Here is a 19,506-nt window from a genome sequence, read left to right on the forward strand (position 1 = left end):
CTCAATAGTCAGTACCATGACTTGCAGAACACCAAAGAGGAACTCTATTATTGTGCCCAGACTCGTCCTAACCTTTAACCTAATACTCTCTCGGTTCTAATTTATGTGGCACCCTTGGTCTGTCTAAAAAGAATGACACATTAATATATTTAAAATAATTTTACTTTAAAATTTTCATTTAACCCTTATAATAAAATAATTATTTATATTTTTTCAAACCACAAGTTTTAACGGTCAAATAGCTCTATGCTGTGATCTCTTTTGATTAATGGAATTAAGATGGTCCAACATTAATAAGGCTTGCTACCGTTTTTTAAAGTCATCAAATGAAATTCTTCAGAGCTGAAATGGCGCCAAGGTTAAAATGAGGCAGCAAAATATTTTTGAGCTCTATCAGCGGTGACCATTTTTCACCATGTTTATGGCAGCACTTATACAAACACGAAACAAACTACTACTCCATCAAAATCCAAACCCCACTTATACTTTCAGCACATTTGCAGCTTCAGTTCTTCAGTCTTTTTCGAATGACTTTGCTTATCCCACCATCACTACAACAAAAGACAAAGCTTTTCATCCATACCAAAAGCCAACCTATTTTGTTCCTACAGTTTCAGACAAGTGCGAGTTTCTCGTCCAAAAATACTTGTTTTCTTGTTCTGAATTCAATGCGCAAAGACTCCATTTGGATATTATAAAAAATGGGGTTGATAAAGATTTGTATTTGTGTAACACCCTTATTAATTTGTACGTCAAAAGTGGTGATTTGGTCTCTGCCCATGATATGTTCGACAGAATGCTGGACAGAAATCTAGTTACCTGGGCGTGCTTGATTACGGGTTATTCGCGAAATGCGATGCCTGATGAGGCATGCCATGTTTTTCGTGAAATGGTTTCGTCGGGGTTTATTCCTAATCATTATGCTTGTGGTAGTGCTTTGAGGGCTTGTCAGGGTTTAGGTGCTTGTGGGCTTAGGTTGGGAATGCAAATTCATGGTTTGCTTTTGAAAACAGGACGTGCTTCTAATGAGGTTGTTTCCAATGTCTTGATCTCGATGTATGGAGGTTTTGCAGGTACTGGTGATTATCCATGGCGTGTTTTTGAAGAGATAGAGAATAAGAATTCAGTATCTTGCAATTCTATTATTTCAGTTTACTCTCAGCGAGATGCAGTTTCTGTGTTTCAGCTCTTCTCTGATATGCAAAAAGAAGATTTGGGGTTTATTTTTATACCAACTGAGTTCACTTTTGGCAGCTTAATTACAGCTGCTGCTAAGCATGTTAATTATGGTTTGTCTTTGCTGAAGCAGCTACTGGCTAAAATAGAAAAATCTGGACTTTTGGAAGACTTGTATGTAGGAAGTGCTCTGGTTAGTGGTTTTGGAAGGTTTGGGTGTCTCGATACTGCTATGAAGGTTTTTAAACAGATGGGTACAAGGAATGCAGTGTCCACGAACGGGCTCATGGTCGGATTGGTGAGACTGGGTCAAGGAGAAGACGCGACCAGAGTTTTTATGCAGATGAGAGACTTGGTTAAAATCAATTCTGATTCATTCGTTGTTCTTTTCGGTGCTTTTCATGAATTCTCTTTGTTGGAAGAAGGGAGAAGAAGAGGTCGAGAGCTACATGCCTATGTTATCCGAACTGGTTTGTGTGACTCCAAGGCTGCTATTGGAAATGCTCTGATTAATATGTATTCTAAATTTGGTGAAATCCAGATTGCTCGTTCTGTTTTTGAGATCATGCTCGATAAGGATTCAGTATCATGGAACTCTATGATCTCCGCTCTAGATCAAAATGATTGTTTTGAAGATGCAATATCAACCTTCCAAATTATGAGAAGAACAGGATTGATGGCTTCAAATTACTCATTGATAAGTTCTTTGAGTTCTTGTGGAAACCTGAATTGGATAAGATTGGGGGAACAACTGCACAGTGAAGGGATAAAGTTAGGACTAGATTTTGATGTTTCAGTGTCTAATGCTCTTCTTGCTTTGTATGCTGATACTGGATGTGTGACTGAATGCAAGAAATTGTTTACCTTAATGCCAGAGTATGATCTTGTTTCATGGAATACCATTATCGGTGCATTAGGTGATTCTGAGACATCTATTTCTGAAGCTATAGAGAACTTCACACAGATGATGCGTGCTGGATGGAGTCTCAACAATGTGACGTTTATAAATATCCTTTCAGCAATATCATCACTTTCTCTTCTTGGTCTTGTTCGTCAAATCCATGCTCTGGTGCTAAAATATAGTGGAATGGATGCTAATGCTATTGAAAATTCATTTCTTGCTTGCTATGGTAAGTGCGGGGAAATGGATGACTGTGAGAACATATTCTCTCGGATGTCTGACAGGAAGGATGATATGAGTTGGAATCTAATGATCTCTGGATATTTACACAATGAGGTCTTACCAAAAGCCATGGATTTAGTCTGGCTTATGCTGCACAAGGGTCAGAAATTAGATGGCTTCACATTTGCCTCTGTTCTCAGTGCATGTGCCTCAATTGCAACATTGGAGCATGGCATGGAAGTTCATGCTTGTGCGATTAGATCCTGTTTGGAATCTGACGTTGTTGTTGGGAGTGCTCTTGTTGACATGTATGCCAAATGTGGAAGAATAGATTATGCTTCAAGGTTTTTTGAGTTGATGCCAGTACGAAATATATATTCATGGAACTCAATGATTTCTGGTTATGCACGGCATGGACATGGACATAAAGCACTAGAGCTTTTTACAAAAATGAAGCTGGAAGGTCAAACACCTGACCATGTCACTTTTGTTGGTGTCTTATCAGGTTGTAGCCACGTGGGATTTGTTGAGCAGGGCATGGATTACTTTGATTCCATGAGCAAACAATATGGTCTGACACCACGGATTGAGCATTTCTCATGCATGGTTGATATCCTGGGACGAGCAGGTCAGATGGATAAATTGGAGGACTTCGTCAACAAAATGCCATTAAAACCCAATGCACTCATTTGGAGGACTGTGCTTGGAGCCTGTGGTCGAGCAGGCGGTCGTAAAACAGATCTAGGTAGGAAGGCTGCTCACATGCTCTTAGAGTTGGAACCTCATAATGCTGTGAACTATGTGCTTCTTGCAAATATGTACGCTTCGGGAGGGAAATGGGAGGATGTGGCAGAGGCTCGGCGTGCAATGCGAGAAGCTACGGTAAGGAAAGAAGCTGGATGCAGTTGGGTTAACATGAGAGATGGTGTTCATGTTTTTGTAGCTGGTGATCAATCACATCCAGATAAAGACGCAATTTATGAAAAACTTAAGGAATTGCACAAGAAGATTAGGGACGCAGGGTATGTGCCACAGATTAAATATGCCTTGTATGATCTTGAACTGGAGAATAAGGAAGAACTCCTCAGCTATCATAGCGAGAGACTTGCAGTTGCCTTTGTTCTTACACGGAAATCAGATATGCCGATAAGAATAATGAAAAACCTCCGAGTTTGTGGGGACTGTCACTCTGCCTTCAAATACATATCACAAGTTGTTGGTAGACAAATAGTATTACGAGACTCCAACAGATTTCATCATTTTTTTGATGGAAAGTGTTCATGTAACGATTACTGGTGATATATCAGATGCTGTCTAACTTGGAGAAAGGGATACTGCGTAATGAGGCAGCAATGAAAAGGTAGCATGTCACGAGGACCTCAACATGAAGTTACTAAAGCGTGCCATAATCTTGATATCATTTGAATTACTTGCCATATTTCTTAAATATTTTATGGCATGAATCAGCTAGAATGACAATAAATGACACCATGAAATCAAAGGAGCATGGAGAAGGTAAGGAGAATTACGCATATCAAACCCACTTTAAAACTGTAGCCAAGTTGATGGTAGGCAAATAGTATTATTAATCTCCTGCAAATTCATCATTTTGTGCACCCGAGTGAGTGACTTATTGTCAATGAAGTTGGAAAGACCTTGGCAGATCAGGGTTCAAAACTTCAAATACCAGCAGAGGCAAAAAAAAAAGATAGATAATTTCTTCTTATATGTCTAAGCTTGCGGACAGAGTTACCCATGTATTTGTACTGGTAGGAGGTAGCAGGTACTCGGTGAATTAGTCGAGGTGGGCGCAAGTTGGTTAGTACACCACCATTATTGAAAGTAAAATGATTTCATCATTTATCTGATGGGAAGTGTTAATTTAATGATTATTGGTAATAGATCAAATGCTGTCTAACTTGGAGAAGGGATGTTGCTTATGAGGCGTTTCAAAACAGACGAAACATGAAAGGCTTAGCGTGTCACCTCTGAAGTATGGAAGAGAAGCATTTGGTTTGTAAGGCTTGAACTATTTATTCTGGTGGTGATCTCAACCTGAAGTTACTAAAACGTACCATACTCCTGCTGTTGATTGAATTACTTGTCATATTGCCATATTTGTTCGAATATGTGCATGAATTGGCTAGAGTGACAGCAAATGGCAACATGAAATCAAAATTGCATGTACAGGGTAAACTTTTTTAAAGGTGCTCTTGCACATTAAAGGCCTTTGGTTTTGCTGGACAATTTCATTGTGCAGACTCCAACAGATCATATAAAATCCAGTTTTCAATCTCTAAGGAACTCATCCTTTGGGTGGGTGGTGCATGGGAAGCCTGGTCTTGTCTTCAAGTTAAACACACACCCAAGTTACTCTATACTGTGGGATGACTGTACGAAGAGAATACAGCTGCCAACTCGAGGTAGAAGTTGACAGCAGTATGACTGAAAATATTTAACATTGTCAAGGACAATTTCCAACAACAACTTCTTGATGAAAGGCTGGTATGTTCCTGAGCAGTATGTTTTCTTATGTGGTAACTTGTCTTCTTCATCTCAGAATGTTTGATAAAACAGTGTCTATATTACCCAGAAGGTTTTACTTCTGTTCTCTGCATGTGCAGGACTGAGTCCTCTTGTTCAAGACGCAAGTAGCTACAAACTTATGTTACATTTTAGATGGACACAATAACATGCAGGAGGATGATGAATGAGTGAGTTGGAATTTCTCACCCTAGGAAAAGCATATTTTGGCAAAGAGAGATTTTGTCGGTGTTTGTACTCGGTATTATCTTTTACATGGTTGATGTTGATTACATGGGAAAAGACAGGATTAGTTTGTTTACCAATATCTTGTCCTTTTTAATTTTTGAAATAAAATGGCTAATGCACGGATATCTCGTCGCATGTTTGCAATAGCGTTCATACATAGTTTACCCCCTGACCTATGGACCAAATCCCCGTGACACATTTTTTGCGGACAAAAATTACTTTACACACTCAACATTTTCAAAGCGTGTCTAAGACACACCACTTTTGCCAAATGGCCAGCGCGTGTTTGACAAAAATGACTAAGCGCGTAAAACCTCTATATATTTTGTCCAAATCCTTGTGTCAGCCCACGTGTTAAGATTTTATTTGATTTTCTTTGTTTTTCTTATTTTAATAGATAAAAAGAAAAGAGAAAAAAGGCATCATCCCTTCATCCCCAATTGAACCCCTGCCATTCCCCGTTGTCCCTGTCACGACCCATTTTCTGAACAAGCCGTGACCGGCACCCGATCACTAAACATGACCGAGCGAACCATCTGTGCTTATCAAATCTATTATAACTTTAAACTTTAGATGCAATAAGGCAATACTTTAAACAAATACTTTTGATTAATTTAAATATTTAAAATAAATCAACTCCAAAACTTTATTCGTAGTAACTACCGAAATACTGCTAAGTTATTATCAAAACATCTGAATCTTAATCCACCGACTGTGTCTATGAAGCCTCTACTGATAAACTGACGCACTGCTCAGGACATGAGATTTCCTGGCCAGTTCTCTAAGTGAATAAAGAAATAGCTAAATAAAGATGACTCTAAGGAGTACTCCGCGAACAAAAGCGGAGCTCACCAATAGCACTGGAAGTGAGGGAAGTCCTAACCCGTAGCCTGTTCGCCTGCAAAATCGGTTCCTACGTTGTACTGTAGACCAACGTAGGTTCCCAAAAGAGAACGTCAGTACCATCCATTGTACTCAGTGAGTCTCAACAACAGGGGACGAAATTTTAATAACATATACATTACAAGCAAAGATTCTAAATGCATGTAAAACATAAAGCTTATAAGAACAATTCTAAAATAATTGCATAATAGCAGTTTATGAATATTCTAAAAGAAATTCTTTTCTTTTTCTTTAAAAAGAAAATACATCACTTTATACTTTGGGAGTTCCAACTATCCTGACCTATTTCTGTTTTAGTCACCGTGTGATTGGCACGGGTTCGATTCCAACCTGATCGAATAGGCCTAATCCACGAGGTGCCACTCGCTTCATGGTTCACAGCTCTCATGTATCATACCTTAGCCTGGCTAAGTAAATTCTCAACAACGAGACCCTCGGCTCGTGTGCTCCCTACTTTGGCACAAGTAGTTTCAGGAAGTCAACGCCTTGGTCAGGACCCTCGGCCTGGACGATGACCCCTTCTCAGAATAAAGGATACTTTCAAAAATCTTCTCTTTCTAAAACTTCTTCTTGTGACTTTTCAAGTATACAGTTCCTTTTTCACATGATAACTCATTTTGTTGTTACGGAAGTTAAATTAAAAATGAAATTGGCCTGCTTTCTGGTCCTTCGAGTTACAACGTTGACTAGTAATTCTTCTGTTTCTCTTTCTCTGTGATAAACTTATGTGTTGTTTGCTAATATATTAGAATAAATCATCTAAACTTTAACTAGAACAATTCTAAGCCAATAGGTACTTACTCGCTCCAATTAAGTACATATTAACTCTTTTAAGTAATTCATCAAATACCTTGTATGCGTGCTTTTGTGAGTTAAACCATTTTAGTAACGGGTTATATCAACTCACCTCAAAACTCCTTGAGTCAATACGTAGGCCCCAGTCCAATTTATACCCGTCAAATAATTGATTCTACAACGACCAGTGCATTTGAATTAATTTCAAAGTTTCACGCCTAAACATGGAACTTACTGTTGATACAGAGAAAGAAAGTAATTAACTATCCAATTCTTATACTGTACGATAATTGAGAATAAAAAATTTTATATACCTGAGTACAAGAATTAGTGATTTGTAAAGAAACCTAGAACTTCCTGTTGCCTGCGTGAGTAAGCTGCCCGTGGTTCTCTGTTCGTGAGAACGAACATAATGCTTGTTCTCGTATAAGGATTTTCAATCCTTTTTGGTTACAACAACCCTTTATGGGCTTTTAGGCTTGCCCCCCCCTTATTTTTGTTTTATTGCTTTTATTTATTTGTTTTGTTTTGTTTTATTTTCACTTAACTAATAATTAATGATACCCACTTTCAATAATTAATAATATTAAAATTATTAATATTCCCCTAATTGTATATCCAATTCTTTATAAATAGAGAAGTAACTCAAAAATTAATCACAAGAGTTTAAATCCATAATAGAAGTATAATTTAAGATTAAAAAAAAATTTAATTCTATATTTAGCGAGTGCTTAAACTTCTATAGATTTGAGGAGTGTTACAATCTTCTCTCCTTAAAAACATTCGTCCTCGAATGTTGCTAGGGCCTTATTCTTAAGCTAATAATCATTCCTTAAGTTCTTGAACTTTTTAAGTTTTCTTAGCACTACTAACTTTCCCAAGGGACTCAAAAATTTTGGCTAACTTCCTAAATTTTCAAAAATTTCGGCAGAGTCTCCTCTGTAAATTGGACTATCCAAAAAAATATCTCTGTCACCAATACCACAACTACACCAACAACAACCAAATATACCATAACAGGCCATTCATAGGCACCATACACAACTCATAAACTAATTACTCATACTCCGGCAAGGAGGTACCACAATAACCAACCAAAATCTAAAGCACAATACTTCTGCAAAAAGTAAATAACTGTAATGAATTAAATATACTCTGGGATGGCACTAAATTATTAAATAACTAAATATACTCAGACAGAAACTAAATTACTTCAACAACTAAGTATAATCTAGCAAGGACATAAACACATGCTAACTTGTATTTAATAAATAAAATATATATGCCAAGCCAAACTTAGGTTCACATACCTTTTTCCTCAAATAAATATGGATATTTCTTCCTCATATCTTCCTCGACCTCCCACGTAGCCTCTTTTGAATCATGATTACTCCACAAAACTTTTACCGATGCTATATCTTTTATTCTCAACTTTCTTACTTGCCTATCGAGAATTTCTATAGGTACCTCTTCATAAGTCAAGCCTTCTTTAATTTCTATGGTATCGGCAGGTATTATATGCGACTCATCATGAATGTATTTTCTAAGCATAGACACATGAAAAACAGGATGAACAGAGGACAACTCAACGGGCAACGCTAGCTCATAAGCCACGTTTCCCTTCTTTTCTATAATCTCATAAGGTCCAATAAATCTAGGACTAAGTTTCTCCTTCTTACCAAACCTCATAACTCCTTTCATTGGTGAAACTTTCAAAAACACCTTATCACCAACCATGAACTCTAAGTCACGATGCCTCTTGTTAGAATAGGACTTTTGACGATTCTGAGCCGCTTTCAGTCTTTCTCTGATTAGCTGGACTTTCTCTAAGGCATCACAAACAAACTCTGGACCAATCAATGGAACCTCTGCTGGTTCAAACCAACCCACTGGAGACCTACATCTTCGCCCATATAACGCTTCATAAGGAGCCATACCAATGCTGGCCTGATAGCTGTTATTGTAAGCAAATTCTATAAGTGGCAAGTGATCATCCCAATTACCTCTAAAATCTATAACACATGCCTGCAGCATATCTTTGAGTGTCCTTTCTGCCTGGCCATCGGTCTGTGGATGGAAAGCGATGCTCAAATTGACCTTGGTACCTAATCTTTTCTGAAATGCCTTCCAAAAATGCGCCGTGAACTGAGGGACTCTGTCAGATATGATTGAAACTGGAGTGCCATGCAATCGGACTATTTCTTTGACGTACAACTGCGCATACTGCTCTGCGGAATCTGTCGTCTTTACTGGTAGGAAATGCGCGGACTTTGTCAGTCGGTCTACAATAATCCAAATTGAATCATGCTTACGGTATGTGCGAGGTAGACCTACTACGAAATCCATATTAATCATCTCCCATTTCTACTGTGGTATTTCTATATCTTGAGCTAGGCCACCAGGCCTCTGATGCTCGGCTTTGACTTGCTGGCAATTCAAATATTTAGCCACATTATCTGCTACTTGCTTCTTCATGCCTTTCCACCAATACAACCCTTTCAAGTCCAGATACATTTTGGTAGCACCTGGGTGGATAGAGTACATCGAGCTGTGAGCTTCTTCCATTATGGACTTTCTAAGACCATCTACATCAGGCACACATAACCGATCATTCAACTTTAAAACTCCGTCACTTCCTAGAGTGAAAACAGTGATTTCTTTATTTCTGACTCCTTCTTTTAACTTCATTAAGTACGGATCTTCGTCTTGCTTAGCCTTAACATGCACAACAAGGGAGGATTGCGCTAAGGCATAAGCAGTTATACCTCCTTCTTCGGTCTCATCCAATCTAATCCCATCATTTGCTAGTTTTTGAATTTCTCGACCCAAAGATCGCCTTTGTACTGCAAGATGGGCCAAGACACCCATTGACTTCCTACTAAGTGCATCTGCTACCACATTAGCTTTGCCCGGGTGATAAAGGATATTGATATCATAATCTTTCAATAGCTCGAGCCACCTTCTTTGTCTCAAATTTAATTCTTTTTGCTTGAAAATGTACTGGAGGTTTTTGTAATCTGTAAACACTTCAGAATGCTCGCCATAAAGGTAGTGTCGCCATATCTTTAATGCAAACACCACTGCTGCAAGTTCCAAGTCGTGAGTGGGGTAGTTCTTTTCATGATTCTTTAACTACCTGGAAGCATAAGCAATAACTTTTCCATATTGCATAAGAACACAACCAAGACCCACTCTAGAGGCATCACAATACACTGTGAATCCACCCGAACTTGTCGGCAAGGTTAACACAGGTGCAGTAGTCAACCTCTTCTTTAACTCTTGAAAACTCTACTCACAAGCGTCTGACCACTGGAACTTAACTGCTTTCTGAGTCAACTTAGTTAATGGAGCTGCAAGTGAGGAAAATCCCTCTACAAACATTCTATAGTATCCAGCTAACCCCAAGAAACTCCTGATTTCGGTTGGCGTTGTCGGCCTAGGCCAGTTCTTGATTGCTTCTGTCTTCTGAGGATCTACTTTTATGCCTTCACTAGATACCACATGGCCTAAGAATGCCACGGACTGCAACCAGAACTCACATTTTGAAGACTTGGCATAAAGCTCATTCTCCTTCAAGGTCTGCAAGGCTATCTTGAGGTGTTCGGTATGTTCATCCTTGCTCTTAGAGTATACCAAAATATCATCTATAAACACGATAATAAAGGTATCAAGGAATGGCTTGAAAACTCTGTTCATGAGATCCATGAATGCAGCTGGAGCATTTGTCAACCCGAAGGACATTACTAGAAATTCATAGTGCCCGTAGCGACTTCTAAAGTCTGTTTTAGATATATCCTCTTCTCTGATTCTCAACTGGTGGTACCCCGACCTCAAGTCTATCTTTGAAAAGTACTTTGCACCCTGAAATTAATCAAATAAATCATCAATTCTTGGAAGTGGGTACTTGTTCTTAATGGTAACTTTATTCAACTGCAGATAGTTAACGCACATTCTGAGAGACCCATCTTTCTTCTTGACAAACAGGACCGGGGCACCCCACGGTGAAACACTCGGCCTGATGAAGCCCTTGTCAAGAAGATCTTTCAACTGTTCTCTCAACTCATTAAGTTCTGCTGGAGCTATCCTATAAGGAGGTATAGATATGGGTTGAGTGCCTGGCATGAGATCGATGCCAAAGTCTATGATTCTTTCAGGAGGAAGTCCGGGAAGGTCATCTGGGAAAACTTCTGGAAATTCTCTAACAACTGGCACAAAGTGAAGAGCTGGTGGTTCTGATTCTGGATTAATGATGTGAGCCAAATAGGCGAGACACCCCTTACCGATTATTCGTTGTGCCTTAAGGTAAGAAATAAACTTACCTACCAGCGATGTTGAACTACCCTTCCACTCTAAGACTTCTTCATTTGGAAATTGGAACCTGATTATCTTGGCACGACAATCTAACATGGCATAACAAGAAGACAACTAATCCATACCTATGATCACATCGAAATCCACCATTTCTAACTCTATGAGATCGGCCTCGGTGTTGCGACCTTGGACTGAAACTATACAACCTCTATAGAATCTTGTGACTTTCACTGACTTGCCAACTGGAGTAGATACTAGAAATGGCTCACTAAGTTATTCCGGTTCTAGCCCGAGGTTAATTGCAAAGTATGGAGTCACATATGAAAATGTTGAACCTGGATCCAGTATGGCATAAGCGTTATGTGAGCAGACTAGAAGTATACCTGTAATAACTTCTGCAGATGCCTCTACACTCTGACGATCAAGTGTAGCAAACAAACGGGGTTGCCCATCTCCTTGAGTAACTCGATCTGCACCTCTGCATGCTCCATGCCCTGCCTGATTATAAGAACCACGAGCTTGTGGTGGTGCAACTGTAGTAGCTGAGGAACTAGAAGGACGAGTTGATCCACCACTGAAATTACGTCGTAACTTTGGGCAGTTGGCCTTTATATGACCAATGCCTCCGCAATGATAGCAACCATGAAATTCGAGCTTGCACTGACCTGAATGTTGACGCTTACATATTCCACAAAGACCTTGTTGTTGTGAATGTTGCTCAGCATGACTCTGGCTATGTGAGGATGTTGTCCTAAAATTCTGATTCTGGCGAGACTGATTTTCATAACTCTAAGTACGTCTGAAGGAAGACCCACCACCTGACTGATGACTGGACTGAGCTGGTGCTAATGACTCCTTATTAGAGGAACCCCTTCTACCTCCGCTGGATGTACCATTAAACCTGCCCGCTGTCCGGGCTTTCTTGTTTTGCACTTTTTCTTCTCTCCTTTGTTGTCTGTCTCTTTCTAAGTGCTTGGCGAATCCCACAACAGAGGAGAAAGTTGTTATTCCTACCACTGCAGCTGATGTCGTATCCTTAATGTGGTAAGCCAAACCGCCAACAAACCTGCGAATCTTTGCTTTTTCTGTCTTAACCATGTGAGGAGCATGCTTAGCCAACCTTATGAATTCCATGTAGTACTTTTGCACACTTTTATTCCCTTGCTTGAGTTGTTCGAACTCTATAGCCTTAGCTTCCCTATCCTCTTTCGGGATAAAGTTAGCCATGAAGGCCTCTTCAAATTCTTCCCAAGTAGGCGGGCCATCATCTTCATTTCTTTCTTTTTCCCACATCTCAAACCAAGCGCCAGCCACATCTCTAAGCTGGTAAGCAGCCAGCTCCACAGCTTCATCATCAAATGCCTTCATCGCTCGGAGGGCTTTCTTGACACCCTCCAGCCACAACATTGGATCTTCATCAGCTATAGAACCATGGAACAATGGAGGACTCAACTTTAAAAATTCATTCACTCTTGAGGACTCAGAATTGTTCTGTCTATTTGATTGAGGTGGAATCTCATCTCTTCTCTCGTTCTGGTTGGCCATGAAGGCCTCCATAGCACTGTTGACAACATTAAACATCTGACCCACCTCTAGAGATATAGCTATCTGAGCTGGAGCTGCTGTTAGGGGTGGCACTGGATCCTGAGATACTGGATCATCATGATCCACCCCTTCTTCATGTTCAACTCGGGGTACTTGAACCCCCTTTGTGGATTTACCCTTTCTTTCCTGAGTTGAAGCCTTCTTAGTTCTACCTTGAGCCACAATAGTAGCAATAGTTTCTTGAGCAGCATCCTGAGTGTTGGTGTTAGAGTTGCGAGTACGAGCAATTTCTGCGAGTTTTGGAGAAACGAATACATTAAATAATTTCTTAGAGGTAGGCTCAATTGCACGATCTAAAGTATGAAAAAAAATGAGACTTTTCCTAAATGCTTGTAGCCTCCTGTTTATAAGTATGGCGCGCTTCATACCCATAAACAAGACTCTACTAATACGGCTTCATAGACCCCTAGGACTCCATAAACCTGAGGCTCTGATACCAAGTTTGTTACGACCCATTTTCTGAACAAGCCGTGACCGGCACCCGATCACTAAACATGACCGAACGAACCATCTGTGCTTATAAAATCTATTATAACTTCAAACTTTATATGCAACAAGGCAATACTTTAAATAAATATTTTTGATTAATTTAAATATTTAAAATAAATCAACTCCAAAACTTTATTCGTAGTAACTGCCGAAATACTGCTAAGTTATTATCAAAAACATCTGAATCTTAACCCACCGACTGTGTCTATGAAACCTCTACTGATAAACTGACGCACTGCTCAGGACATGAGATTTCCTGGTCAGTTCTCTAAGTGAACAAAGAAATAGCTAAATAAAGATGACTCTAAGGAGTACTCCACGAACAAAAGCGGAGCTCACCAATAGCACTGGAAGTGAGGAAAGTCTTAACCTGTAGCCTGCTCGCCTGCAAAACCGGTTCTTACATTGTACCGCAGACCAACGTAGATTCCCAAAAGAGAACGTCAGTACCATACATTGTACTCAGTGAGTCTCAACGACATGGGACGAAACTTTAATAACATATACATTACAAGCAAAGATTCTAAATGCATGTAAAACATAAAGCTTATAAGAACAATTCTAAAATAATTAAATAATAGCAGTTTATGAATATTCTAAAAGAAATTTTTTTCTTTTTCTTTAAAAAAAAAATACATCACTTTATACTTTGGGAGTTTCAACTATCCTGACCTATTTCTGTCTTAGTCACCGTGTGATTGGCAAGGGTTCGATCCCAACCTGATCGAATATGCCCAATCCACGAGGTGCCACTCGCTTCATGGTTCTCAGCGCTCATGTATCATACCTTAGCCTGGCTAAGTAAATTCTCAACAATGAGACCCTCGGCTCGTGTGCTCCCTACTTTGGCACAAGTAGTTTTAGGAAGTCAACGCCTTGGTCAGGACCCTCGGCCTGGACGATGACCCCTTCTCAGAATAAAGGATACTCCCAAAAATCTTTTCTTTCTAAAACTTCTTCTTGTGACTTTTCAAGTCTAAATCTTTTCTGGAACATCCTATACATACTCATGCTGGCATCCTTAAATGTAAAGCATGGTATAAGAAAGAAATAAACATTCAAAAGTATTTCTAAAGATTCTTGCTTCTTCATAAATTTTCAACATGAAAATGGCATATAAGAATAACACAAAAATCTAAAAATTTACAGCCTCTACAGCATACACAACAGCAACTTAACAGCTCTACACCTTCAAAGAATGAATCAAAGTAGTAGCTTTTGGGAATTTCTGGTCTTCGTAATATTTATATTAGTTTCTTGATAGATGTTGCAAGAAGTACTGTTATTCAATTGCATTCATTCATTTGTTTTGAATTACAAGAAAATACGCTAAAGACATGGTATTTATCTATAGGACATGCATGTTCATTGGAGTAACCAAGTATCATAGAATCTTTTGGTGTATACGGTTCCTTTTTCACATGATAACTCATTTTGTTGTTACGGAAGTTAAATTAAAAATGAAATTGGCCTGCTTTCTGGTCCTTCGAGTTACAACGTTGACTAGTAATTCTTCTGTTTCTCTTTCTCTCTGATAAACTTATGTGTTTGCTAATATATTAGAATAAATCATCTAAACTTTAACTAGAACAATTCTAAGCCAATAGGTACTCACTCGCTCCAATTAAGTATATATTAATTCTTTTAATTAATTCATCAAATACCTTGTATGCGTGCTTTTGTGAGTTAAACCACTTTAGTAACGGGTTATATCAACTCACCTCAAAACTCCTTGAGTCAATACGTAGGCCTCAGTCCAATTTATAGCCGTCAAATAATTGATTCTACAACAATCCTTTATGGGCTTTTAGGCTTACCCTGCCCCCCCCTTATTTTTGTTTTATTGCTTTTATTTATTTGTTTTGTTTTGTTTTTACTTAACTAATAATTAATGATATCCACTTTCAATAATTAATAATATTAAAATTATTAATATTCCCCTAATTGTATATCCAATTCTTTATAAATAGAGAAGTAACTCAAAAATCAATCACAAGAGTTTAAATCCGTAATAGAAGTATAATTTAAGATTAAAAAAAAAAAATTAATTCTATAGTTAGCGAGTGCTTAAACTTCTATAGATTTGAGGAGTGTTACAGTCCCCCACCTCAACACCGCCGTCCCCCGTTGGCCTCCCCCACCCCCATGTATTCCTCTTCCTTAGATCCTTTTTCCTTCTTTTGTACCTTCATTAGTCTTGTACCCAAATTTTCTTCCTTTTCGTTTCTTCCCAATAGCTACTTCATAGCTACATTCTACACCTGTGACTCCGTTGTCACCACTACTCTCCACTAAATTCTTCTTAAATCAGAAGCTAAACAGGGGCTTTATTAGTTAAATTTGAATCGTAATCAGGGTGGGCAGAAATTGAATATTGATTTTATTGATTTTGTTTGTGATTTTGGTAATTAGCTTAAATCTTGAATTGTGATTTTAGCATCATTGTGGTAAAGGTTCTCTTTTTACAGAAATTGGGGTTGTGTGTTTGTTTATTGCTCTATCATATGGCCTCGTTGTTTCACTATGAATTGTATGGATTTCTTGGTTATTTTCTCCATGTTTTTATGAGTTTTTGTTCTTAACATTTTCTGGTGGTTTAATGGGTCTTGATTGCAGTTTTGACAAGTGGGGAGAGATGAACTTTGTATTTAGGATAGAGGTGGATTGCTGAAAAAATTAGTGTTTTTGAAGGTCTTGATGGTGGTGATACCATCACCCATGGTTCGTGGTAGCATGGGAAGATGAAGAAGATGGAGTAATTGGAAATTTTTTAGTAGTTAGGGGTAGAATTGTACTTTTAAGTATATTCTTTTTTGAAAAATAAAAATAATGACACGTGTTACAATCTTGTTGGTGCGTGTTATGCACCTCCCTAAAAAAAGTGGTCAAAATAAAAGTGGTGTGTCTTAAACACACTTTAAAAAGGTTGAGTGTGTAAAGTAATTTTTATCCGCAAAAAGTGTCACGGGGATTTGGTCCATGGTTCAGGGGGTGAACTATGTATTTTGCCTTTTGTTTACTTCTCTTTCTTAGTAAGTTATTTGCCAAAAAAAAAAAAATTAATTTCATATTTTTTTCCGAGTTTACTACTACTTTTACACGAGAGTATGCAAGAACTTGGTATTCTTTGCTACATTTGGAGCATTTGTCCTCCTTCCACGCCTTGTCATTTTAGTAATTGAGTGACGGTTATGTGCAACTATTTCCATGATTTGTCTAAATACTTTGTATAAAGATTTACACTGTTTATGTCACTAATATAGTGAAAGTATATAAGTTTGTAAAAGTCCCTGTAAACTCTCGAGATGAATGGTCATTTGAAGTTGTAGATTAACTGTTTACTTCTTATCATCACATATTTACAGTATTACATTTAGCAGTTAAGTGATTCTTAGCAAAATGTGATCCACTGGGGACACTTTTCTCTTGCTTGAGAGTGTCTGTTTTCATTTTAGGTGTCACCGCAAGAATTGCATGTTGGATATGTATTGAACCTCTCATGATAGTGAAGCCAGTTTTGTTAAGTGAGATATAATCATCAGTTAGCTTTCCACATATATTACCAGTGCAAAGGGCTTATCCTTTTGCTAGTTACAATTTTAAACAAAAAATATAAGGCGGAAAGGTGAACACAAGATCTCTCATATTATAGGTTGTATATGATGCTCTATATTTGCTTGTAAAATTGTAACAAGGTTGGAAAGAATTCACTGTTAGCAAAAGGCAAACTGATTTGTTAACATGGCTCTGATGATGATGGCATGGCTGACAATTCCTTTTTCTCATCTGTTGAAGATGTTTCCTGATCTGTTGGTCGTATTGGTTCATTGCTTAAAATTACTCTTGATTGCTTCACATAGTGCCATTTTTCTTGCAGCAGATAGATGAACATGATAACAGCAATCTCAACAGTGAAAGCCAAGTTCCAAACACCTGTGTTTATCAATGTTTTTGTGTGATAGGCCTGTAAACCTGTATATATGTTGATGATTCCCAGTATAGAAACTGTGATTCCAAGAAGCCAGTGAACTGAAAACCATATACTCCTTCCTTTGCTTCCCCTGTACAGAAGAACAAAAAAACAGTACTTAACTGCAGAAATTATGGTATACATAATCTTTACACAAATGGCCTACCGGATTCACTGTTCACATTTCTTATCTGGTATATACATATTATATATGGATTATATATAGTATACATCCTTCGGCTATTTTTCGAGTAAGTGGTTGGGTCGACGACTATTTAGGTTAATTCTTCTACACATCATTACCTGTCAGCCCCTCCCATTTATCTTTCTTGAGCCGAGAGTCTACCAGAAACAACCTCTCTGCCTTCTTAAAGGTAGAGGTAAGGTCTGCGTACATTGTACCCTCCCCAGACCCCACTTGTGAGACTATACTGGTATGTTATTGTTGTACATCATTTACCTGTCAGGCCGTAAAAAGCCAGTGCCTGTTTGCAGCCATATGGCACCATAAAGAGCTAAGCCAATCCTTTGGTGATTATTTTTGAAAGAGTTCTCAAAGTTTCTTATTGACATGATTGCTGCTGCTGTTACAAGGAGAAGAGATAATACCTGCCAAATAACCAAATAATATAAATGAAATTTTATGCACTTTTCTAAAGAAACTTAGTCAGGTATCAAGTATCACATTATAAAATAAACGGTTATACCTAACCTCATAATTAACTTGACTTGTGCTCAATTCTGGATAATATAAACTAAAGAGAGCTAGTTGTAATACTTAAATAAGATAATTTATTCTTCCTTTCCTTTCCCACCAAGCGTTCATCAGTGCTATTAATCACACTTAAGCTCTTACTCTTTTTCAGTATCATTAGAGGTGAAAAGTGGGGTACTCTTCTATCTAATAAACAAGATTCAAAATTGTAATAATGACATTAGGTAACTGCTGAGATAATACTAATTGTCATATCAAAGAAAAGAAGAATACCTTTCCATGACTGCACGAAGGTTAATTTTTAGAATAAGTGGTTGGGTGGACGTCTATCATTAAATTTCCTTCAAGAAAAATTATACTATGTAAATCGAAATAAAAACGAAGTTTTTTTGGTTATATACATTTATATGTAAACAGTTGAATCCCTTTAACGTAACGGGGTTCAAAAGTAGCTTTAACTCAAATGCTAAATGTGACACTTTAACACTTTTCTGAATCCCCTTATATAAATTTCTGACTCCGTCATCGTCCAAAGGATTAATTACCTGTAAAGTAGCATGAATATACAGAATAATCTTTAGCCTTCGTCTACATTCCTGTCTATTTGACATTCTTATTACAAGAATCCCAATAGGCATCAAGAAACCCATGGAAGCCCAGAGAAGAAATCCATGTAGCATAATTTGATATGACAACCCAGAAGTTAACTGAAATTTAAGATAAGATAATTAGTTTCTGCATTATAAATGCATGGGAAACTAGAGAACAATATCAGAAGAGATGAAAATGTGAATAACCTCATGGATTATGTGTTTATAACTGCGTTGGTAAATAATCTTTTCTGTGTGATTTTGAGATGAACAGACGAATGGTAGAAGAGCAAAAATGAAAATAGCCATGTGAAAAATGAGAACTACCAATTTCCGTCGGGGACGTACCATGTTGCTGTCATGTAATATGTACTGCTAATGCTACAAAAACTGAGAGGAAAAATGCCAAAAGTGAAATACTTCAGACAAATTACAAATGAAAGAATGTTTGGGCATAGTGTTTAGATTACTGGTTGTTTATAGTGTATATATATATATATATTTCATAGAGGGGAAAAGAAAGTAGGGAAATGGGAGTTAGGTTGTGATTTCAACCTGGTGGGACCTTATGACAGACATTTTTTTTTTTTTAAAAAAAAAGTTCAACCCATTATATATTATTCGATTTAGGCCTGGATTCGCACAATTTTAAAATCGATCATTAAAGTTTGAGGCTTACATTTTTATATGTCCAGCATCTCGTGCGTCTTTTGGCGATGTGGGATATTTGGCTAGACTATTATATACATCACTCATGGGAATTCACTATCTTCGCTGAGAGTTGCCTCATCGTAATAGTGAGATTTGCCTAAAAAAAATTAATAATATGTGGGATTTGCCTAAGATTAATTGAATGTTGAGGTTTGCCTCACTATCGTCCAAAGTTACATTCGGAGTGACTCTGACACGATATATAACAGTTTAGTCCACTAATAATATATTGTTATTGTCTGCTTGAACCTAGTCTTGCACACCTTTAAAATTCATTAGTAGAATATAAGACTTGCTTCCTTATGTACTCTTAACATCTTTTTCGTATTTTGCATGTAAGATTTGC

At 37.8% G+C, this 19,506-nt stretch overlaps 3 protein-coding genes across 4 annotated transcripts; 1 reads left to right on the forward strand and 2 right to left on the reverse strand.

Annotated features, from left to right (window-relative positions):
• The first annotated feature begins 261 nt into the window (after positions 1 to 261).
• Positions 262 to 5,194, forward strand: LOC104091098 (putative pentatricopeptide repeat-containing protein At5g09950). The gene is made up of 2 exons (XM_033654760.2): positions 262 to 4,804; positions 4,924 to 5,194. The coding sequence occupies exon 1, from the start codon at positions 416 to 418 to the stop codon at positions 3,596 to 3,598; it is 3,183 nt and encodes a 1,060-aa protein (XP_033510651.1). The 5' UTR covers positions 262 to 415; the 3' UTR covers positions 3,599 to 4,804; positions 4,924 to 5,194.
• A 6,159-nt stretch (positions 5,195 to 11,353) lies between these two features.
• Positions 11,354 to 13,141, reverse strand: LOC117276144 (uncharacterized). The gene is made up of 4 exons (XM_070179904.1): positions 13,108 to 13,141; positions 11,878 to 12,978; positions 11,464 to 11,745; positions 11,354 to 11,415 (listed from the first exon to the last, which is right to left on the reverse strand). The coding sequence occupies exons 1-4, from the start codon at positions 13,139 to 13,141 to the stop codon at positions 11,354 to 11,356; spliced, it is 1,479 nt and encodes a 492-aa protein (XP_070036005.1).
• A 3,659-nt stretch (positions 13,142 to 16,800) lies between these two features.
• LOC104112235 (cytochrome b561 domain-containing protein At4g18260-like) lies at positions 16,801 to 19,067 on the reverse strand. 2 transcript variants are annotated; one of them, XM_009622102.4, is made up of 4 exons: positions 18,798 to 19,067; positions 18,405 to 18,566; positions 17,605 to 17,753; positions 16,801 to 17,235 (listed from the first exon to the last, which is right to left on the reverse strand). In XM_009622102.4, the coding sequence occupies exons 1-4, from the start codon at positions 18,798 to 18,800 to the stop codon at positions 16,911 to 16,913; spliced, it is 639 nt and encodes a 212-aa protein (XP_009620397.1). In that variant the 5' UTR covers positions 18,801 to 19,067; the 3' UTR covers positions 16,801 to 16,910. The 2 variants fall into 2 exon arrangements, with proteins under 2 accessions (XP_009620397.1, XP_009620395.2); XM_009622100.4 differs by lacking the exon at positions 18,798 to 19,067 and adding an exon at positions 18,657 to 18,790.
• Positions 19,068 to 19,506: the final 439 nt, after the last annotated feature.

This window comes from Nicotiana tomentosiformis, chromosome 7 (assembly GCF_000390325.3).
Source record: "Nicotiana tomentosiformis chromosome 7, ASM39032v3, whole genome shotgun sequence".
In the NCBI taxonomy this organism is placed as follows: Eukaryota; Viridiplantae; Streptophyta; class Magnoliopsida; order Solanales; family Solanaceae; genus Nicotiana; species Nicotiana tomentosiformis.